Source organism: Equus quagga, chromosome 3 (genome assembly GCF_021613505.1).
Source record: "Equus quagga isolate Etosha38 chromosome 3, UCLA_HA_Equagga_1.0, whole genome shotgun sequence".
In the NCBI taxonomy this organism is placed as follows: Eukaryota; Metazoa; Chordata; class Mammalia; order Perissodactyla; family Equidae; genus Equus; species Equus quagga.
In genome coordinates, this window is record NC_060269.1 from 66,334,975 (window position 1) to 66,359,477 (window position 24,503).

The 24,503-nt window shown below is 43.6% G+C and overlaps 1 protein-coding gene across 1 annotated transcript in view; it reads right to left on the reverse strand.

Annotated features, from left to right (window-relative positions):
* The window catches only part of DOCK5 (dedicator of cytokinesis 5), a 205,718-nt gene that overhangs the window by 63,329 nt on the left and 117,886 nt on the right, over nucleotides 1-24,503 (reverse strand). The window contains exons 17-26 of the mRNA XM_046656390.1: nucleotides 22,853-22,956; nucleotides 21,667-21,850; nucleotides 15,170-15,267; nucleotides 14,852-14,941; nucleotides 13,083-13,183; nucleotides 11,123-11,257; nucleotides 6,585-6,696; nucleotides 5,786-5,856; nucleotides 5,078-5,184; nucleotides 2,862-2,998 (exon numbers count right to left, since the gene is read on the reverse strand). Coding sequence (XP_046512346.1) covers nucleotides 2,862-2,998; nucleotides 5,078-5,184; nucleotides 5,786-5,856; nucleotides 6,585-6,696; nucleotides 11,123-11,257; nucleotides 13,083-13,183; nucleotides 14,852-14,941; nucleotides 15,170-15,267; nucleotides 21,667-21,850; nucleotides 22,853-22,956 — 1,139 coding nt within the window. The remainder of the gene's footprint in view (nucleotides 1-2,861; nucleotides 2,999-5,077; nucleotides 5,185-5,785; nucleotides 5,857-6,584; nucleotides 6,697-11,122; nucleotides 11,258-13,082; nucleotides 13,184-14,851; nucleotides 14,942-15,169; nucleotides 15,268-21,666; nucleotides 21,851-22,852; nucleotides 22,957-24,503) is intronic.

The following is a 24,503-nucleotide window of genomic DNA, read 5'->3' on the forward strand; positions in this document are numbered from 1 at the left end:
AGCTGTAAAAAATAAATAAATAAATAAACAAAAAGGTTCCCTTATAGGAATGAGTTGGGTTGATGTAGACAACAGTGCCTCTTACATGTTTATTCTTGGGGCCGGCCCAGTGGCACAGCAGTTAAGTGCGCACGTTCCGCTTTTCGGCAGCCCGGGATTTGCTGGTTTGGATCCCGGGTGCGGACATGGTACCGCTTGGCAAGCCATGCTGCGGCAGGCGTCCCACATATAAAGTAGAGGAAGATGGGCACGGATGTTAGCTCAGGGCCAGTCTTCCTCAGCAAAAAGAGGAGGACTGGCAGTAGTTAGCTCAGGCCTAATCTTCCTCAAAAAAAAAAAAGTTTATTCTTTATTCTTCCTTCTTTCCTTTTTTGTGGTTTGATGTTACTCATTTGGCTCAATATTCAACTTGACTTTTCAAAGCCTTTATCCATTCTTGCTACATGATAGATATTCTGAAACTCCTGCTTAATGCTTCAAATACCTAAATCATTGCTACATGTAGCTTTATTAGAACATCAAGTACTCTTAGCTTCCCCTCTCTCTCCCTCCCTTCTTTCCTTCCTGGCTTCTTATTATTTATTTACTTGCTTCAAGTGATTCATAAAACCTGCCTCTCCTGTTGATGCTGTTTTCACCTCCACTTACTCATCAATTCCACACTGTCAACCTCACTAGGTGTGTAAATCCTGTGTGGGGCCCCGTGCGGAGGTATGAAAATGAATCAGGCATTCTCTGAGCCCTTAAGAGATTTACACTCCAGCAGGAGAGCTGGAACATGAATATAAAGAGGCAAACCCCAAAGATCCCACTAGAAGGTCAGCTCCATGCGGGCAGGGTGCTCGCTTCTCTTGTTCATGGCTATGTTTTTAGGCCTATCACAGTGCCCGAAGCATAGCAGCTGTGGAATTAGTATTTGTGAACAGAATTCATAACTCAAGGTACAAAACGATAAGAGCCTGAAAAGAGACGAGAGGACAGCATGAAGGCAACTAGCTGAGTGCGGGCACTGGGCAGGACGGCACCAAGAACAACTTCACGGAGATGCTCGCTGCAGCTGGACTTTCAAAAACAAAGACAGTTCGAGGACATGGCTGTGGGAGAAGAGGAGGGGATCCCGGACTATCAAAAAAGGCACAGGAATCAATGTCAGTAATCAGAGCCTGGACTTAACTGAGGAGAGGAGAAGATACGAGAAGACATAGGGAATTAGTTGGTACATTCAAAGATGCTTATGATGGGGGAAAAGTACCATTATCATCACCACCAAAAAATTACTTAATTTACTACTCTAACAGAGCTCCAAAATCAATACTTTTGAATGCCTCTGCTCATCAGAGGGAACATTATTGGGAAGACAAAAAAATATATATATTATTTAAAAGTCAATTAAATCTCCGAGAACAGGACACAAATATTTTCATTCAAGTCATTTCTGAAGAGTCCTTCTATGTGGTCAGAAGGTGGGCAGAGATACTATATATTAAAAAACAGGATCGGAAGTGGAAGAGACCTAAGAGGTCATCTAGAACAATTTCTCCATAGGATTGAATGGGAAATTGAGACACCATGAGATGCGCTTAAGGATACAGAGTTACAGAGAGGTAATACTGGGAGTGGAAACCAAAGGGCCTCATTCCTATGTTTCAGGTTAACTCTGGATCATATACACATGGAGCCCCAACCAAACCAAACAACCTAGTACATTGTTACAAAACTTACAGGGCTTGGAGCTTCATTTTACTATTTTAATTACTGAGTCATAAGAGCTACTTTTTAAAAATACTACTGTCATTATGACATAATTGGTCACAATTATTTATTTGCTGCAAAGTCCTTAGTTGGGAATCAAATCTCAAATCACAAAATTCCTCGGGAAAATTTATTCCATTTTATAAAGTGGTTTAAGCAAAAAAAGCAATCATCTATAATTAATAAATATCAAATAAATAGTACAAATAGTAAGGTGGGCCATAGGGGCTCAGGAAAGGGAAGAGACAAGGGGGAGAGTAGGTAACGAGAGCAGTGGCGTCTTCCCGGACTTCTGCGGCAGAGACGATGCCTAAACTGGGGTGGATCTCAAGCAGGGAGCTGAGGACTTAGCCATGGGAAAGCGGCAGTGTTCTCCATGTTTTTTAGCAGAACCGAATCTAAAGATATTGGTAAGACTAAGGGCTTAGGCAAAACCAAGGGTGACTTCCCTATGCTGCGGGGAATGTCTGAGCCATCATGGGGGTGGTGACTATGTTTTGTGCTCAAGAGGACACACTCTACAGAGTTCTCCGGCCTCTTGAACAGAGGCCATGCCTGAGGTGCAGGCTGTGCTGTCTCCAGAACATGGCCAATCCAGGCAGGGTCAGCCCCAGGATTTTCGGAGGGCGGGGTGCTCAGGTTACAGAGATGAGGTAAGATAAGAAAATACATAACTTCCGCTAGGCTCCAGACGGAAGGATCAGTGTCAGAGAGAATATAAAAATGAGAACTTCTCAGCAGCTCAGGGACACCAACAGTTGTCAGGTGCCAGAGGTATAAGAGGATAGAGGTGTATATGCAAAAAGTCTAAGCACAGCTCTGGTTCCTAAAAGTCCTCACAGGGACCTCAGTGATGGTCAAGCCAGGAAAACCAGCCAGGAGCAGGCCCAGCGGTAAGCAGAACTCTCCCTGACCTACATGTGCACAGCAGGCTCCAGCAAGGAGAAGCCCCTCCGATCACCTCTGAAATGGTGCAGCCTGCCCCAGCACCAGCTTCTAAACTGCCTGGGCCACGCCCTGAGACCAGGAGGCCAGGGAGGCATTCTTGTCCCAGGCAAAGGGACCAGTGCAGTGCATGCTGTGGTCTGCATCAGTGACAATTCGCTCACCACATCCTTCCTGTCCAGCACTTCCAGGATGTTGCTCAGAAGCTGCGAGCTCGCCTCAGGGTCAGGCCTGCTGGAGTTGTCGTCTAACTGGCCGCTGAGCTGGTCTATGAGCAGTGGCAGCAGCACGTCTCTGCACTCTGAGAGAGAAAACGAAGACAGCTCAGCAGCCGCAGCGTCACCTCCTGAACCACCCGGCTCCTCCCTGCCAATCTGTCTCTGCCCCTTCCCACAGCTCCGAGCTCTGACCCCACCCTGTGGGGGGCCAGAGTCCCTCCAGGCCACGAGGAGCACACAATTTCAGGCACGGAACTTCAGCCCTGTAACTGGATTTTAAAAACTAAGAAAACTACACTTATCATAGATACAAGTCACAGAATGTTTAAAGTATTTAACAATTTCTTTAGCTTTTGTGTGTGTGTGTGTATGTGTGTGTGTGTGTGACGAAGATTGGCCCTGAGCTAACATCTGTGCCAGTCTTCCTCTATTTTGTATGTGGGATGTCTGCCACATCACCGTTTGATGAGTGGTGTGTAGGTCCGTCCCCGGGATCTGAACCCGTGAACGCTGGGCCGCCAAAGCCGAGCACAGGAACTTCACTACATCACTGGGCCGGCCCATCTTTGATTTTTTCAAAAATGCCAATTCGATACTTGAAAGATAAGTCATAGAAAACTAATACACTAAGCAAGTTATACACTTAAAAAAATTTCTTTTGAAATTTTCTGCCTAATGGAGAAAATTTACTCTAAAATTCCCATAAATACTGAGGTTCGCTAGTACATTTCAAAGTGTCTGCCAGACCTCCTGCTCATGTTTTTGCAGCCATGTGGACTTCGTAAGGTAAGGTATTATCTCTCTACTGTGTCTTCCTGCTGGGATCTTCACCATCTTAAAACATTATGATGATGAGTCCAGATATTCTGGTTGCTAACAGAAATGGTTGTTAATAGTGAGAATATGTCTTCTAATTGGAACTAACTAGTGCCTGCTTGCTCTTGTGCTCAAACACCCCATCTTTATCATCTCATTTATCCTTTCTGCATCCTTAGAGGCAGAGATTATCATGCCATATTAAGATGTGTAATAATCTTCTGTTTTCTACTTAGCACTCACTAGCTTTTTGCACTACCTCCAACTATGTCCTTGTAACAGCTGAAATTCTAAGCACGAATTCATAGCGACAGAAACGTCAGAACCCAAAGAGGCTTCTGATTTGATCTAGTTCAAGACCTTCCTTCCACAAATGGAAACTGAGACTCAGAGGTCACTTATCTGTCCACAGTTATACAACTAGCCAGGGCAGGGCCAGAAGGTTCTCACACCAACAAACCACAAGCTTTTCCCTATTTCTGACAAGCCCTGAGATCCTCAAACCCTCCAAGCAATCCACACAGCAGGAGGTCACCCTCTGAGCTTCCTAACCTGGTGGTAACTCCAAAAGAAGTTCCCACCACTGCCCCATTCTAGCAAGTCGTGGGTTACTGGGGAGAGACGAGGCATTAGACCTCTTCCCCATACCGACTTCGGAACAGGAGCACACTGATGCAGACGTCGTGGCTACACGCTTAACTCTAGTTATAAAATGAAAGATCTTTTATCAGTTAAGACTTTTCTCCCGTCGTGTCCCCCTCAACTCCCAGCAGTACGCTCATAATAGGGCTCCCTTCCACCCTCCCCAAAAAACCTCTGATTTATTGTATTTACCAATTTCCCTGGTGTAAATATCTGCACATGGTCACTTTTCAGCTACTAAAGTGACATGACTGAGCACAGAGTTGCGAAGAGATGCACATAATTAGCTCTCCTGAGCCGTACAAGCGGCACCCAGCACACTGCTGCCCAAGGCCCCGCCGCCTGGTTTCTGAGGTTATGCAACAAGCAGAGGTTGAAGAAGATGCGTTTGTTTCAAAGGACCGTCCTTTCTGCTTACCTCTCTTTCTGGGATTCCAATTTTGAGAATCAAGTTCTCTGAGTAAAGCAACACTCGATTGTTCTAATTAAAGATTAAAGATCACACAATTTTGCTCTTTTAGGAACTATTGGACATATTGAACTGACTTCACCTTCTCCTCAAAACTGGTTTCCCAGGAGGTCCTTAAGTACCAACAAACAACTAGGAAGGACATTATTGACGTAAAAAAGAGAAAAGGTGGGTGTCGGCTGAGGCAGCAGCAGGGCTGGAACTTCCGTAAGCAGCAGTTCTGGAGGAGCCTTACCTGACTGCAGGAAAAGATTGCTCTCCACTATCTTGGTCATGCAGTTAAGTTTCTGGCGAACTAACTGGTTGTCAGGAATGCTCTGAATGAACTTGCAGAAGAGCACACTGGAAGAGAAACCCCAGGGGTTAGTGTTTCCCTTCTGCCAAGTGGCAGGTGTCATTACACTAGGCCCCTGTGCTCTGAGATTCAGGCGTGCAGAGGTGGACCTGGGATTCTCTCCTGAATGACCTGAGAGTCTGTCTTTAGGAAGCAAAGGAGAGGCGGTGTCCACGCTCACGACAGGGCTCAGCCCTGGAGCTGACTCTGCTCAACCTGCCCGAGCACAGGCGGGTCCAGCACTGCTGTGCAGACCTGCCTTAAGGCTCCACTTCTGCAAAATCCTTTTCTGGCTAACTCTATCCCAGTGTCGATCGCCATCTGGCTTTGCATTCCTGGGGTACGTAGGTATAGGGCTAGAAACATATTATTATATCCTTCTTCTGTAGTTAATTTTATGTCTGCAGGTCTTGTTTCCCCAGAGAAAGTGCAAACCTCTCTCGGAGGCAGGCTTTGTGTCTTCCTTTATATCTTCCACAGCACTGAGCACAAAAAGGTGTTCAGTTAATACATACCAGAGGAAGAGCAGCACGCGCAGCAGCCCTGGCCCCAGGCAAACAAAGCTACTTTTCTTTTAAAGTCAAGAAGCAGAAGTTTTTTGCTATTTACCTGAGCTCAACAGGATCGAAAACAAGCTTGACGTCATTAATTATGCTAGGAAGGTACTTCAAAGCTGCCCCCTGTAAGAAAAACACCAAAGGGAAATTCAGTTGCCACGCAGGATAAATACAAAATGTACTGCTTGAAGCCAGCAAGAAAAGGCTGTGCTGGATCTTAAACAGGGAACTGGACACAGATGCTCCTGAATGGAGAGGAGAGCTGAGGTTGCGACACGAGACCTCCAAAATCTTTTTCCTGAAAGTCAGGAGGCACAGGTTTTTGTCTTCATTACCAACAGGCACTGTCTATTTGGAATTCATTTTTCTGTCTAAGAAGGTAGCTAAAATCTCGATGTCTCCCTCATAAAGTTGCCATAAAGAGCAAGGAATAAACTAAAGTTCAACTTTTGAGTCTTCACAGATTATGTATTTTACATTAAAAATTGATAATGATCAAAATGATGGTGACTTTGGGCTTCTGAGATAAAAGAGAGAACGAAGAATGAAAACCTGCCGCCTGTAACATCATCAGGATCAACTGGCTGAATTCACAGCAGCCACAAAAGCCATTCAAGGGACATCTAAAAGGGTCACTTGGCTTTGGCAGACTGATATTTGAAAAATACTAATGTATGTAAAACTTAAAACACAAGGTTTTCCCTTTACTTTCTATAAGTCACTCTGAAATTCTCCAGCTTTCCATGCTATGATTCACTAAGTTTCTCTCCCATCGTGGCCAGTTCTGTGCTGTCCCAGAACATCCTCACCAAAAGCATTGAAAGAGTCACCCACGATGACGCCACGCTGACCTTGATCTTGACAGCTTCCTCCAGGGGCATGTCCATTAGCGTATTGAAAGCAAGAAATAACTGGCGGATCGAATTATTAAATTCATCTCCATCTTCACTTTGGCCATAAAATCTTCACAGGAAAAAGAGAAAAACAGTCAGATTTTCCATCTTTAAAAGAAATTTTCAAATAGATTTTCAGCCTAAACAATGCTGGAGGCCCAGGCCTCTCACTGCTTCAAATCAAGCAAAAAGAAGGCACAGGGTGCTCGAAGATGGTTCCAGGGGGGAGAAGAGACTACCAGCTGGGCAAAGGCGGGGTTGTCATTTATATGTAAAGCCCTACCACAGAGTTCTCCAACTGGTCCCCTATGACCAGCCCGTCAGGAAGCACTCCCCTGAGGCTGTGAAGGCCACAGTCTTGGGGCTGTCCTCCATCTTAGTGGTCTGTGGGCATTTCCGGCATGGAGGGGAGCTGCCTTGCCTGAAGCAGCAGACGAGCCCTACCGCACGCCCACCTTCCTCAGCTCCTTAGCAGAATGTCCAATAAGCGAGGGACTCCTCCCAGCTAACTCCCCTGACACCCCATGCTTGCCACATTTTATCCTCTGGCATCACTCTTTCTCGTGTCCCTTGTCCTCCTTTCCTGCGTCACTCTAATCATTCTGTCTCATCTAATCGAGCCCTAACCATCTGAGTTGAAGTTTCAGACAAGGGGTAGAGAAACTCCTTAACCAGAAACGTTCTGAACCAGGCCAGCATGCGAGCCCAGTTGGTGCCACTGCAGTCACTGCACTGGCCGCGCTGGTGCTGACCTGCCCTCCACAGGGGCCTCCCAGGACACAGGGTCCCTTAGTCTTCACTGATTCGTGCTTGTTTTGATTCAAGTATTTTGCTTGTCTTCAAGATCTGTCCACCAACTGAAGTTAGTTCTTTCTCGTAAGTAGAAATTGGGAGGTTTTGGTTCTCAGAAACACAAAAGCCCCAAATTGTAGTACAAGTGCACGTACACTGGGCGGCAACTTTACTGCCCAGTGATCAAGAGAAGGGATAGCTTGAATTCAGAACTGTGTACACTCTCACACACACACACACACGCACATACGGATTTAAATTCGTGCCCTCCATTTGCTGGTACTGTATATGGTATTCATGGAATACCAACTCCTCTGAGAAAATTCTTCAGTCAGAGGGATACTGGTTATTCTCAACTCATCCATTTTGCAGAACAAGAAAAGAACTTCATTTGCAATTTATTCCACCAAGTTTCTCAAAATTAACATACCCAGAACAGAATTCACTTGATCTTCCTGCTCATCTTTTAGATTTCCAAGACTCAGCAAATGGCACCCAAAACCCAGAAGTTACCTATGATGCTTCCCTTTCTCTCATTCTCCCACCAAATCACACAGCAAGTCCTAAATCTCCTCCCCACAAAGCAGCCCCCTCTCTCCCCCTCCTCGGAGACAGAGCCACCATTCCTCACACTGAAGCCTAGTGAGTGGTCACCTGAGGCTCACTCAACCCTCAATAATCCATTTTCCACCCAAGACATGAGATGATCATTAAGCGTAGGCCAGATTGTACTGCTTCTCTAACTGAAACCCATCAGCGGCTTCCCACCGCACTCGGAACAAAATCCAACCTCCTCACTAGGGCCTGTAAAGCCCCACATCATTTGTCATTTGCCTGCCAGGCCCCACTCTCCCATCCTTCTTCCCTAGGTTCCAGGAACACTGGCTTCTCCCGATTCCTCACACATGCCACACTTGGTGCCCCCCACAGGGCCCTTTCCTTACAGTTCCTGCTCCTTCTCCTGTTCCCTGAGGCCTTCAGAGGCCACCTCCTCGTCTTTCAGTCCCAACTCAAATGCCAGCTCCCAGAGAGCCTTCTGCCACCAGCTCAGCGCAGGCAGCATTCCCCGTCACTCACATCTGCGCCTCCCCCGCTAGCCCTTCTCTATCTGAAATGACCTTACTGGTTTCTTTCTTTACTATCTGCTTCCCTGGCCTCCACGTAACCCACAAGCACTGGCAGAGCAGCAACCTTGTCTTGTCTGCTGCTGGATCCCCAGCACCCAGAACAATACCTGGCACCCTATGTATGTGACTTTCAAAAAGGGACTTATATGAGACTGAGGATTAAGATCAAGCTTCTTAATGTCCTACTGTGGGCAATTTACAGTTTTAACTTTCCCTAGGTGTCTCCCTAATTGAGGTAAACTCCAGCCAGGTAACGAGCTCAGAGGGAAACTTAAGCTCCGACGAGGGCAATGGGGGCGTGGGGGACAGGTGACATTTCATCTGCAGGCCCAGACAGGGACAGTAAACTGATGTGTCCATCAGAGCTCAGCAATCAGAGAATGTAGATTGCCAGACTCTCTTTCCCAGATCCAGCTCTTCTTTCCTGAGAAAACATCAAGGGGGCAAATAACCATAAGCAGGCCATCAGGGACTAAGTTCGACAGGACTCTCTTGGTTAATTTTAGGGGTTAATCTTGGCTTTTCCATTGTTATCATCCCATGTGATGTCAGAAACGACGGCCTGGATACACTGCAACACTACAAAGGGCAACAGAACTACCGAATCAACTATTTTTTCATTTCATAAATTAAGGTTTTCCTTCTATGGTTTTATGATGATTTTATTGCTAGATATCAGAGTTTGCTAGAGAAACAAACTCTTAAGTAAGGGAACGTGCCCTCAGGAGGACACCCCACGCCCTAACTGCTCTGAATGTGTGGAAATTTAACTTAATGACAAAACGCAAGGAACGAACTGTTCTGGAATGTCTGAGGAGGAGCCCACAGAGACTGTGTCAAACTCCGCCGGTAAAGCCTGCTCACTTCCACTGGGGAAGTGGGATTGTTATCCACCCAGCTGAACGTTTAAGTCATTAAACGTTCTTACAAACTAAAAATGTACAGATTCATTACAGAAACTTTAAAAATGCAGACAGAATAAAAATAAACCTACTTAAAAATTTCTTACCTACAGTTTTACTCCTATTAAAATTTCAGCATGTTATTTATCTAGTTTCCAAACCTGTGCTCTTTTTGAAATGGGATCATATTGCTCTTATGTCTTCTGCCTGAATTATTTAAGAACCTATCATGGTCATCCTTCCTTGTTAAGATGCCCTACATTTGAAAGGGCTGAACATACATACATTAACATTCATCTTTGTTCATACCTGATGGGGTTTCTTCAATTAGATAAATTTTTGGATGGGGTATAACTGGACAAATGTGATATTTTCTTTGCTTTTTGTGTATTTTTTCTTTTTTGCTTTTTATTCATGGTGCCAAATTTCTGTCCCTAAGAGTTTATATTCCTATCAGCATTAAAACATAGGGCCAATTTTTGTCCATTCTCATCAAAGGATAAAAACTTTTATTCTTTAACCAATATGTAGATAAAGATGATGTGTGTATACCGCATTTTGATAGTATGAATATTTTTTAAAAATTTAATCAACAATTTGAAATTTTCTCTTTTGTAAATTATCCGTTTTTGTTTTCTATTGTTTAAGGATATTTATCACTGTTTTGTTGATTTATAAGAGGCTTTTAATCAGTAAAGCTATTAACCTTTGATCTGTATTACATGTTACAAGCGAGTTTTCCAGGTTAATTGTTAGCCTTTAAGTTTGTTTATGGCTTTTTTTCTTATTTGTGAGGAAGATTGTCACTGAGCTAACATCTGTGCCAGTCTCCCTTTATTTTGCATTTGGGACACCACCACAGCATGGCTTGATGAGTGGTGTGTAGATCCACACCCAGGATCCAAACCCATGAACCCCGGGCTGCTGAAGTAGAGCATGCAAATTTAACCACTACATGACCAGGCCAGGCTGTTTATGGTTTTTAAATGCACAAATTTTAAAAAATACACATACTCAAATCTACAGGCCTTTTCCTTCGGCCTTAGAAATATATTTTAATAGTTTAGAAATCTAGCGCCTATTGAACAGTAGGGACGGCACTGGGGCTGGGGGCATTCACAAAAAAGGTAGTTCCTCCTCCTTGTTTTCTTTTATTTTTGATGGAGCTGTTATTCTAGGAACCCAAACTGGGAATTATTGTCTCTCTATGTCTTGGTTTAGCCAGGTAGCTAAGCATGGTGTCAGCAAGGAAACCCACACCTCAGGAAGCACCTCCCCCAAACAACCCCACTGCGCTCCCTCTCCCGCCGGCAACAGCTCGTGATCCTAGATTTGTGCGCCCACACCATCATGGAGCTCTGTGCTGCCTTAAATACGATCTAGCCACAGGAACCTGCCTCTCCAGAGCTGCTGTTGCCAACAGAGGCCTCCAGCCAGCTGCACTCTGTAGCCACCTGCATCCCTAAGCCCTTCTGTCATTACTGCCTAGAAATTCTGCTGATTCAAAAGGACTTTGCATGGACCTTCTCTTAAGGTTTCATAGTCCACTTCCACCTTCAGCCCTGAAGTTCTGAAATGTGGCCAAGTTCAGCTTGGAGAGCTGAACACGAGCATGAAGATTAAGGAAAACTATACGAAGAGAGAATGGATCACACAAACATCTTATTACCATTACCTCAGGTAGAGCACTCTAGATTGGATGATGAATCTGAACAAGTACTTTAAAGCTTTCAAGGCAGCAAAGAGCAGTTCTGTCTTGCTGGAGTCATCTGCATTAGCCACATAAAAGTTCAGTACCTTGGAGAGTTTCCTTAAAAGGGTGAGAAAGAGACAAATATCAATGAGGCAACGTGGCACTCCGACACTTGGGGTGTGCTATAGAGAAAGGGAACCTGCACATTGGGGAAGATGTTACAACTACAATTATCTCTTCTAGAACACGCCCAGAACAGGGAAATCAACTCCTTTGCAATTGAGTTTCCTCACTGCGGTCTAGGTTTGGAGCATCCCTTCTGCTTAGAAATAGGGGATGGTTTCTTTTCCTTTGTAGCCTTCTTAAAAAGGATCAAGAAATGCAAGAGCTGAAGGGATTCAAATCCGGAGGATATTTTAATCTCTGATATGTAGACAGACATCTTCAGATGTTCCTGTAAGGGAGGGATTGCCTGCCTAAGGTGATCAACTCAAAAGAAATCTAATTCCTTCCAATCTGCCAAGTCCTTTGGGATCCATAAATATGGAGCCAGCTGGAAACCTCACTGAGTGTGGGAAGAGGACCTCAACCTGAGGCCACAGAACCCCCAGGGTTCTGAACATCCCAACAGATAAAACTGCTCAGGGACACTAGAGTGCCCTTGTGCCCTTCCAGAGTCTTTGAACCGGGGGCTGTCTTAATCTCGTGCTAACCTACACATTCAAGGGCATGGATATCTTGAATTTTCCTTCTGGGAAGTTCTGAGTTTCCATAGTATTAAGAAAAACACACAGGAAATATGTAGAATTGATCAAGTCTTACAAACAAACTCAGATTACTACCATCTGGAAGGTGGCTTTTGGCTGTGTAACGAAGACCCACTGATAGGATTTCCTCAACGTAGCTACGATCCATTTGGGAAGCATGGCTACTGGGTGGAAAGGACCCTATGACTGGTGTATCTGCCCCCTCCTCAATCCACTGGGCATTACACCCATTGTGTTAGTTGGTGATTATGCTTCATGACACCTCTTCTATGTCCCTTATGTTTTGTTACATTTCTGGACCTTCATGGAAATAAAACCAAGAACTTCCTTGTTTAGCTCCTAAAAGGACACAAGGGATCAATGACCTGACCTGACAGATCAGGTCAGCAGCTAGCCTGACAGATAAGTCAGCAGCAACTGGCATTATCTGGCATAAACCATTGTCAGAAAGATCTTTGCCAATCTTAACGACATTCCTGTCACTACTTGTCACATTGCTGTGCACAATAGCTGAAATTATTGTGTAAGGGGGTGGGGTGACAGGCCGCACACGGTGCATGGGGAGCTGAGCACTTCAGGGCAGAGTGCAGAGTGAACATCAGCTGCTTTCCTTAGTCAAGGGCTCATAAAGCAAAGACAGAAAGGAGACCGCACTACGGAAAAGGCAGAGACCATTCCCTCTTATGCAAAAACAAGGAAAAATTAGATCTTCCCATATCCTGTAAGTAAGAAATTCCACAAACACTTGTGGAGTAGGGTTGAGGGTTGAGCACACGACCCTCAGTTCTATCAGACTTGGTCTTGCTTAACCCACTGTTTGATCCCCTTGCGGCCTCATGCTAACCCACCAACACCCAACTCTTGGGATCCTGAGTGTGTCCTCTGCCTTGATTGCGTGCCTAATGGCTTCAATGTCTCCCGTATATACATCGAGGATTCTTAAGGAAATGCAGTCTTATCTCTTCTATAACTTCCCAGAAGGCAGGGCCTGAACTCAATGCCTCTTCCAGGGTTAGAACACTAGATGGTTCTCTTCCCACCAGGAGGCGCAGACCGAGGTTCTGCATGCAGAGGCGCATTTACTCAGCTTATGCCCCTCCCGTTTCTCAACAGCCCAGCCCCAAGAGTGCAAATCCAATAATCAACCACACGGAGTTCCCTTGAATCATACTTACACATACGCCAAAGTGGCACTGAAGTGCCTGTAAATGTAGGTTTCAAGGACAGGATTAAAATGCTGGAACTTGATGTCGCCTATCAGTGAGATAATAAATACCTGCCAAAGGTGAAAAATATGAATAGCAGCATTGTACAACCTCTAGGCGCTCTGTCAACAAGCGGGATTTTAACATCCTGGTGCCTTCTTCTCTTTCTCAATCATTTTTGTAGCATTCCTACTTTACTATTCCAGAGCTGAACAAAGTCTCGGGGATTCTTTTTATTTAAAATGAATACAGAGACTAGTATGTGTCAGGCACTGTGCTAAATGCTGTGAAGACACCAATAAAAGCCAGCATCCGTGGCCTCAGAGAGCTTACTGTCTCGGTGCAGAAGAAATGTAAGCCAGGGAGGAAAATGGCACAGGGGAGAGGAGATAAGGAAGGGTCCTGTGGAGTAATACACTCTCACCCAAGGAGGCAGCTGATGAAATGTGCTGCGACATCCTTCTCCTGGGTGCAGTGTGAGTGCTCCCAATAACTGAACCTCTCCAGACTTTTGCCTCCCAATTTCGCCCTCATAGGTTAACTCCTATTGCTCTTAGGGGCATAATCGACAAATAAGCACTTTGTACCTACTCGCAACAGAATAGTGCAGAAGAAAGGGCACCAGGGACTTCCACATACACCCTCTGCCAGCTGCTCTGTCCCACAGAACCATAACCACAGACTCTCTTTCCCATAAACCTGGCCAGGAATGATCTTAGCTGGGGGCACCTCCTCTCTTGATTTTTTTTTTAAAGTTTAGTATCTGAGTTAACAACTGTTGCCAATCTTCTTTTTCTTTTTTGTCTGCTTTTTCTCCCCAAATCCCCCCAGTACATAGTTGTATATTTTAGTTGTGGGTCCTTCTAGTTGTGGCATGTGGGATGCCACCTCAGTATGGCCTAATAAGCGGTGCCATGTCCGCACCCAGGATCCGAACTGGTGAAACCCTGGGCCGGCGAAGCAGAGTGCGCGAACTTAACCACTTGGCCACGGGGCCGGCCCCGACTCTTGATCTTACATCCTTAGCTTCAATGCCCTGACCACTTCTTGAATTGACCAAGTTCTCCAAGCTGACGAATGACCTAATATTCCTTTCCTGCAACATCTAGGTAAAATTCTGCACCGAACTTTAACCCCAACAAAGAGAAAATGATGCTGGGTTTGGATATGTTAGCTTCCTCCAATCCACCACCACTTCTGGCCTTCCCAGATCCTGACATGACCTCTCCTTGCCTGGATGATTTCAGTTCTTGGAACAGGTGTATGTTTAAGTATTTTGTATGACAAATTTAACTGTCTGCTGGGTTGTGTATTGTACACAATGAAATGAACACTCATCTCTGACTTGTGAATTCAGTCTCCTTTGCATGAACACACAAGCACACACATACACAACAAGCTACAATCGTCTTTGTTAATGGTATCTCCTGGTTTACGACTAGGCAATTTCAAAGAGAGCTAAAGTGATTCCTGATTTCTAATTTTCTAATGACACTGTTTCCCCTAATGAGAAAGAGAAAGCATGTCAAAAAGTAAAATCTAACAGGAAACAAAGAAATAAAGGCCTTGAATATAAGTCAACTGTTTCTAATTTTACTTCTAGGAATAAAAAAATAACCAGAGAGATGTATACAAATACTTATGCAGAAAGATACTCATCACAATTATTTATAATAGTGAAATATCAAAAACTACACAGTTGTGATAATAAAGACTAGTTAATATGCTTAACTGCTTACCAGCGCATCAAACACAAGGAAGTCATAGGTTTCATTGTCTGACATTTCCATCATTATGTTAAAAAGCGCATCTAGCGTATCTTGCAAAAACTGAAAAAGAAAAACAGGTTATTTGGTGCTTTCAGTTCAGCTCCACACTGCAGAAATTCGGGGACAACTAGGTTTCAATAGAATATGTTTTAAAATAGCATTTTCTTAAAAATCAGCACACTTGCTTCCCAAAGTACGTAAGTTTTCTATTTACAACTACAGGTTTAATTTAAAACGTTGCACTAATGATGCGGTGGGTATCTTTCTCACTGTGAATATAGAACATACCTTAACAATCTCTCCTCCATCCACCTCCATTAACTTCTTTAAGTTGTGTTTAATGTTCTGGGAGTTCGAACGCCAATTTAACAAGCCTAACAGGTCAACTAGGAAGAACAACCACAAACCATAATCATTAGACACCGATTAGAAGGAGCCACCCACAGCATTCCAGGATACAGCTACAGAACTCTAAAAAAGACTGTTGCTCTTAATGCTGGCTAACACTTTATGTATTCTTTTAATTTACTGTCTCCTATCTTAATCAGAGTGAACCCTGTCACCTTCTTTTATTCTTCACAGAGAAAAAAATTAACCACAAATGTACAAGAACGTAAAACGACACCTGAATAGAACTCGTATTTTTCAATGATATCATGGCCTTACAGACAAACCTAAAAGCACTCTTAAGTGACCTCCCTGCCAGTAATTTCCTGCATTGCTCAATTTGTCCCTTGTCACTATGTTTGGCTCAGTGGATTCAAAGGGAAAGGGGAACTTTTTTTTTTTTTTGAGGAAGATTAGCCCTGAGCTAACTACTGCCAATCCTCTTTTTGCTGAGGAAGACTGGCCCTGAGCTAACATCTGTGCCCATCTTCCTCTACTTTATATGTGGGACGCCTACCACAGCATGGCTTGCCAAGCAGTGCCATATCCACACCCAGGGTCCGAACCGGCGAACCCTGGGCCGCCGAAGCAGAACGTGTGAACTTAACTGCTGTGCCACCAGGCCGGCTCCAAAAAGGAAACTTCTATACTTGCACTAACACATTTAAATGTCAAATCCACACTGGAGAACAGATTTTATTTTTTCCATTTTTGAGCTGAGGAAACTAAGGCTCTGTGAAATTAAATTCCATGCCTTAGGTCACACAACTGCCAGGGAGTGGTATGAATGGAATTTAATCATAGGGTTATCTGATTCCAGAAAACCGCGTCCTTCCTACTCTACGACACTGCCTCCCCAGAGTTCTTCAAAGAAATAAACAGACAAGCAAATCAGACAAGCTGCTATTCCAAAGGCAGGCAGAACAGATTCATGGTCCTAGGGTAAGTCTGGGACAAAAACCTTCAGGTGTTTTTGGATTTAAAATGCAGAACTTTGGATCTTTAAGCCACTTACAAGCTTTAATGAATGCTGAGCTACTAAAAGTGTCACAAAGAAATACAGCAGGCATCCGGGCTGTCACTATTTTATCATTTTGTCTAGGACATCAAGTTACTATTACTAATTACAGAGCATTATCTAGTAAAAGTAGCAGTACCTACCTTTTAATCAATAGACTTGTATAAAGATATATAAGTAGATGAAAATACATGCCGTTCATTAGAATAGTCAATTGGCTTCACAGGTGTGTATGTTTTATTGGCTTGGGAAGCCCCCAAAGTCCAGTGCCTGGAGACACCCCACTGTCAACAGAATGAAGTCCCAATACCGCTCACGGAAGGCAGTAAGGCCACACCTGCGGCTCCCCTGCCAGCCCCATCGCCCCCCAGCAGTCAGACAGCTCAACTCACTACTCCCCACGCCGTGGCCTGCTCTGAAATAGCTCTTGGGCTTTGCCTATGTTCTTCACTTTGTCTGGAATGCCCAGAAATACTAGAATGCATACTATGTATTTGTTAAGCTCCTACTTACATTTCAAGACCCATTTCAAACTTTATTCCCTCCGGGAGGACTTACCCAATCATTCTCTGCTGTCTGCACTCCTTCCTCCATATATATATATAGCTACAGCTACATGCATATACATATATACGGACACACACACACGTATATACATATTGACACATATACTATAACGAATAATAAAGACATACTTGGTCTCTCTTTGGCTCTCCCCACAGATCTGAGCCACCTGAGGGCTGGAACCATCCCGCATTCATTCTTATACCCCACCACAGTGCTGGGCACCTAGGAGGTGTTCAATTCATGTCTGATGAATGAACGGATGGAAAGGGAACAGTAGCCCTGAGGAAGCTGGCTGTGTGCTCAATACAATTCTCCAACTTCTTCATTTGTTCAGCAAGCACTTCCTATTAGGCACTGTGCTCAGCCTATCCACTAGGCACTGTCCACTTCCATCTTTCCATCTCCTATTTCTGCCACAGGCTAGTCAATGGCACTGCTCCATTCATTACTTCACTCCACTCATTGCTGCTGGAGGAAAAGGATTCAGACACTTGATGAGGAGTAAAGAATCACCTAGCTGCTTTAAGCATCTGCGAAGAACCTACATGTCAGCCCAGAGGTGTCTTTCTCAGATGTGGTTTGATCTGCAAGCCACATCACTGCTCATATCAGGAATATATGTGGTATCTGGTGAATTGCAAGGTCTTAGGGCTAGAAAAGTGGTGGCAGAGTGTAATAGAAACAGCCCTAGACTGACTGTACTTCTGAGACTCGTACAGGTTGAGCCATATGGCTCTAGTTAATTTATTTTCATTGTTGCATAGTATCTACCCCATCATATGGATGTACCACATGTACCACATTTTGTTTATCCAACCTACTGTAGATAAACATTTGGGTTGTTTGCTATCACAAACAATTCTGCTACGAACATTCTCATATGTCTTCTGGTATCCAGGTGCATCAGCTTCTCTGGGGTATAAATCTAGAGTGGAATTTCTGGATCATCAGGAATGATGACCTCCAACCATGTAAGATACTATCCAAATGTTATCCAAAGTCCTCGTCCCAATGCACATCCCCATCTGAAGGATGTAACAGGAGACTCGGAATAACAATCCCCAAATTTAGGCTAGTGACTGACTACCTTAGGGAGAGGATTAGGGACCATAACATTTAAAAAAGAAAAACCATAAGTTTTGGAGTTATAAATATCTATTTTCAGACCCAAGTCCACTGCTTACCAGCTTAGGCAAAATATTTTAGCACTTTAACTCAATTTTCTGATCAGTAAACTGCAAATAACAATGGCAATATTGGTGTCCTCGTGTGCTAGGGTGCTGGAGGGTAATATAAAATGATGACTGTGAATCACCTGGCCTGGGCCCCACACCTGCAGGGACTTGAGCTGCCCTCTCTCTTTCCTGGAGCAACAAATTGATTCTCACCCTCCCAATCGGCCCAGCAAAGGATGATCCCACACAAGTCAGTCTGTTCTAGTTTTGAAAAAATTAATAAATAAATGAATAGTCTATAAGCTCTGTTTCTAACCAAGGCCAGTGACCTTTAACCTTTTGATTCCTAATCTCCTCCTAAGGCTGAGGAGAAGTGTCTCTGGTCACGCTCTCCGTGTGAAAGGGCACAGCTAGCGTCTCGCTCAGGAAATGCTCTCACACACTGGATGGTTTATTAATGTTGACAGCTTTTTCCTTCTCAGAATAAATTGGGTGTTTATAATTTACATCAAATTAGAAGAAAGCAAATACAGGAACAACCCACAGTTATTATCTGTCCCTTGGAATGCCCTGCTTTCTCCGCTGCTCATGATGTCCTTGCCGTTCTCTGCATCCTTCCCACATCCTCCCCTCTTCCTACCCCCGCCCACGCTGGCAGCAGATCACTCCTCTCTGGTTCAGATGAACCTGCCTCTTTAAACCTGCTCTGGGACAGGATATTATTTAAGACTGTTTGCAGGGGTTTGTCAAGATGAGTTCTTTGGAGATCTACACACTAGGAATGGGATGACAACAAAGGAAAGGGTACAGTTCCATCCGATGGAGCTTTCTGTGATGACAGGAATGTCGCATATCTGCACTGTGCACCAAAGTCACCAGCTGCACGAAACTACTGAGCGCTTGAAATGAGACTAGTGCAACTAACGATCTGAATTCAAAACTTTATTAAACTTTAACTTAAATTTCACAAGCTACATGGTATTAGGGGCTGCCACGGGGACAGCACAGGTTTAGAGCATTTAGAAGATAATTGAAATCAAGTGTGTAAGTTGAGTACCGCCATCTGTCAATAAGCTTCCTAAATTTATAATTGGAGATAATAAACAATATCACAATATGGTTGCCTTTAATAGAAATTCCTTTTGCTTTGCATTATAATTTTTATTACTTGCTGTCTTTGAACGCTAGTCTCTGGAAAGGATAATCTACTAGATGTTTGATAAATGCTTTCCCTTTTAAATATCCCTTGATAGCCCCAAAAGTACATTAATGCTTTATATCGCCTACTACCATACTTTTAAAAATAACATTTTAACACCTCATAGGTAAAAACTTGGAAAATACAAAAAGAATACAGAAAATAAGGACTGTCCAAACTTTTGGAATTATTCCTTTTAGTCTTCTGTGTACATGTAACAATGACGATAATGATAGCAACAACAGCTAATATTCATATAGTGTTAGCAAGGGGCTAGACACTGTTGTTTTGCTTTTACTTACTCTAATTTACTTCATTCTTTCAAACATATACTATTACTCCCATTTTAAAGATGAAACTAAGTCACAGAGAGGTCAAGTGACTTGCTCAGGATGAAACAGCTAATAAGTGGCAGAACGGGGATTTGAACCAAGGAAACTGGCTTCAAATTGCCGTCAAATATTTAAACAAAACTTGCATTATACTCTACAGAGCATTAAAAATTTTGCATGTCTTTGATATGTTTTTTTTCTTTTTTTTAATTAAGATTATGATAGATTACAACCTTGTGAGATTTCAGTTGTACATTATTGTTAGTCATGTTGTAGGTACACCACTTCACCCTTTGTGCCCTTCCCCCATGGCCCCCTTTTCCCATGTCTTTGATATGTTTTGAAATATATTTGGCAACTGCAAAGATTTCATCATTTAATTACATTACGTAATTAAAACTGACCCCAAATTGGACATCTGGATTGTCTCCACTACTTCCCTATCATGAATAATAGGGAAACAGCCTCATACACAAATTTTTGTGCACATCTCTCATTGTTTACTGAGGTTCACTTCCTAGGGGTCAAATTACTGGATCAAAGCATCTAAACACATTTAACATCTTTGATACACCGTCTAAATCATCTTCCACGAATACTGTACCATTTAACCTTCTATCATTACTTTATCATATTTACTTTTTCCCTAACAAGGGCTATGTCACTGATACAATTTTGTCATGTCCTCTAGGAAACTCAGAATGTTTTCTGGCTTAATTTTTGTTTTTTCTTAGGCAACAGACTTTATCTTTTTGAGCAGTTTTAGGTTCACAGAAAAAATAAGCAGAAACACAGAGAGTTCCCATTTACCCCTTCACTGCTCCCCGGGTTCCCCATCAACATCTTGGTAGTCCACTTGGTGCACGTGATGACCCAGTATTGACATAGTTCATCAACTAAAGCCCACAGTTCACGTTCGAGTGCACTCTGTGCAGCGCATTCTGCGGGTTTTGACAAACGTATGACGACATGTATGCATTACGCCGTGAGATAGTACAGTCTTACTGACCTGAAAATCCCCCGCGCTCGGCCTATTCACCCCGCCGCGCTCTCCCCTGAGCCCTTCGCAACCACGGATCTTTTTACCGTCTCCAGAGTTTTGCCTTTTTTCTGGCCTTGTTTTTGGTGAGTGTGCTTTTACTTTCCCAGGTGTACCAGCTCTGAACTGCACTCTGTTGAGTCTAGCCGCTTGTCCAGGTTGAAATACTATCCATATTCTCTAGCCAACCATGACTCATCGAAAGAAACAATACTGACCCCTTCTAAAGATCAACCAACACCTGATCCTTGAGTGTACCTCCTATCTAAACTGTCTGGTCTATCTCAGCATGTCCCTAAGGCAGAGCCCCTGCCAGCTACCTCACCCAGATCTTCTGAGAAGCCAAAGGGACTAATCCTCTACACAGCATATGGGATATAGAATTTCTAAGGCCAGGCCCCTGGACAGCTAACTCTTGGCTCACTGTGTTCAGTAAGACTCCTTACACATTAAATGAATAAGAAACTGTTATTGGCTATCAAATGCCAGGATATACACAAGAGAAGTTAAAATTGATATCAGAGATTTCAAGGAGGAACCAGATGAAGCCTCATTTGAACTATTCAGCTGATGTTATGGAAAATCGCTGACTGCTTGGAAAAACATGGGAAAGAGGCGACTACATGTGGGACAGACAGAGCTCTAACAGGAAACCCTCCTTGCTCTTTTTTATACCTGTTTGGGCAGAAGACTGGTTAGATATCTCTGCCAGTGTCCTCACCCTCATTACCAACATCTCTTGTTACTTATATTATACACAGCACATTATTAGAGTTCTTGGCTGCCTTGAAAAAGGAAACATGAGACTTTTTAATTTTACAGCATCTGTTAATGAATATATTTATAAGTTTTATAATATTAAAAAATGCCAAATGCTTTTCACCCTGTTTAAAGATAGACAACAAAACCTCAGAAGGAGCTTCAGCTATCTGATCATTATTACCCAGAACATCGAGTGAAGAGCAGAGACCGGCACCCCACCTCAGAAGAAACGCCCCATATGGTCCAGCCCCCTAAGTATAACAAAGGAGCCCAGGAAGACCGGTGTCACTGCAGTCACCACACCTACCATTCTGGGTGAGCTTTGTGGAGCAAATGAGGGTGGCAATCTGAAAGCTATCTTTTGTGCTATCCTTGGTTGGGGTAAAGTTGGCCAGGTTTTTGGATGCTTGGAGCTCTTTTTCTTCCATCTCTACCTTGGTTCCAGGCAGGGTCAGGTAGAATTTAGCATCTTCCATTTTCTTGTTGTCACCCTGAAATGGAAGCACGTTAGGAACACCAAAAGACGGGCAAAATCTTTTACATGCAAATAAAAATAGTTTCTATCATGAGCACAGCGCATTTCCAGCATGAGTATAGAGGTTTTATCAGATTATACTTAGATCCCTTAAAACTCTAAGACATTGTGACACCCTTCCAGAGTTTGAGCCAGAAACAATTTCAACATTGAATGAAAATGAAGTTGTGAACTAGAAACTAAAAACATCCTAGGTCTCTGCTATAAGTAAACAAATATTAAAGAATAAGGTTGGATTTCATTTTCTTGAACCTATAAATGGTCACAATTATAGTTAATTGGGTTGATGGATTGATTGGGTTCATTGGGAAGCAATAGCTTGCCATACCTTCCAAAACTATTTATGAACCAAGGAGCTGTTAAGAAAAATACTTTTTTGAGATGCTCCCCCAAAAAGCTACCAACTCTGTGATATTGTTGGATAAATGAGAACTTCCAGCATCTACTTTCTACTATAAAATCACAGTAGAAGCGAGAGCTCCATGGCAGTTAGAGGCAAGGAGGAGGACAAAACTGAATGGAAGGAAATGGGGTCCCAAAGCAAAGAAATGGCGCCTGGCTCATGGTGATAATAAAACCACATCCTACCACACCTACCACACCCTAACCAAGCCCAAGAGTGCAACTGTCTATGTTCCATGCAGATCGATGCAAAGAGTAGAAGGCAAGAGGACAGCCTCTTGACTATTCACCATCACGGAACACCATTTGCAGGAGAGAGAGATACTCTTTAGGAGACTAAAAAGTAATGCAACTCATTGTTTCCAGAAAGGGGATGGGAGACAACGTAGCTGGTGTGAACCCTCTGGGTTTCTAGACTTTCAGGGGCAAACACATACAGCTTCAGGAAAGTTTCTGATGTTTATACACATTAATCTGAAAGGTGCCTTAAGAACCAATTTCAGAGGTAGTAAACATTTCCCCAGCAATTTTCTGAGCCTCATTTTGTTAGCACCACCTTATAAACCACCAGATCATGCCGTCCATCCTGCAGAGTGGTGCCATCCGGGTTCATCAGTTTTACGAAGGCCACCCCAAATGCTCGCTCTGATTTATCTCTGGCTGAAAAGACAGAAATACATGTCTGAGCAGTGCAGAAAGATATCAGGAAGTGATGGCTATGAGAGCTGATTTCACATTTTGCTCTGGGGTTTGATTTTCAATCATGCTACAATGAACACAGTTCAGAGAGCTACAATAAGCCAACCACACAACGCACATGACAGCCTCCTCAAAGGAAATATTTCCCTAACTGAATTCGTCTGGCACCTCTTCCCATATTTGCAAATGAATGAGACCAGCATCCACTCAATCTTCCAAATGAGAATTGTAGCTGCTGACACTGAATCCACCCCCATGTCAACTCGATGTGCTGAACACCTCTGGAACCTATGCCATTTCTCTCCATCCCTTCTGTTCCTACCTCAGTTCAGCCACCTCACCTCTTCCCCATATTTCTGTAAGATCTCCCTAACCGGTCTTTCTGTCTCCAGTCTTTTTCCACCCTGCAGCCAGAGTGAGATTCCCGAAATCAAATCCAATCAGGTACATTGTCTTGCTCCAAAACCTTTTCATGAGATACCTCATTTCTGTTGTTTTAAGATAGACTCAGTGAAGAATTTACTACACTCCAAGGTTTATGATGCCATCTAAGGTTTCTACTCTCCTCTTCCTTCTGCGATAGTAGCCCGGGAGTCAGGAGAAGTGGGTACGGGTGCCCTGTGGCATTTGGGGAGGAGGGTCCAGCCTCCCAAGGAAGCAGAGGTCTTCAGGTGTTGGCCTCTGAGCTCACTGTGTCCTCTACTGAGATGTCCATGGCTGGGGTAACTCATGGCCTGGTCTCCCCACAGGCACAACTCTAAGTTCTGCTATGACTTGTGTGTCCCCAGATTGGCTGAGCAGTAATCCACTGGATAATTATACCACAATTGTTTATCCATCCTCTTGTGGATGGCCATTTAGGCTATGTCCAATTTCCGGGTATTATGAATAAAGCTTTTATAAACATATACCAAACAACAACCACCACCATCACCCGTAAAACACTCTTTAATGGTTCCTCCATAACGTGGTTCAAAATAAACTTTGTCCGTCATGATCTGGCTCCAGCTTGCCTGGAATCAGACCGCAGAGGTGTCAATCCAGGCTCTAACACTTACCAGTCCTGTGACCTTGGCAAGCATCCAACCTCTCTGTGCCTCAGTTTCTTTATGTATAAATATGGATAAAAGTAGTATGTACCTTTTCAGATTATTGTGGATAGTAAATAAGATAGTGTATAAATAGAGCTTCACATAGCGTTTGGTACAAACCAAAGGCTTGGTGAATTCTGGCTTAATATCATGCAGAACCATATGAAATTGCTGATAGCTGACTATTTGATATTGACCTACAAAATGGCAATTTCATAGGGTTCAATCTAATATTATGATTACTCCCACTGCTCCCACTTCAGCCCCACTGAGCTCACTTGGATTTTCAAACACTTTCTCCACTGTCACCCTTCACTGGGCTAACGTCTACTCACCTTGGAGTCTCAGCTAGGATGCAGGAAGTCTTATGGGACTGCACTGCATGCTCCCTTATAACTGCGTTTGCTGCTGTAGCAC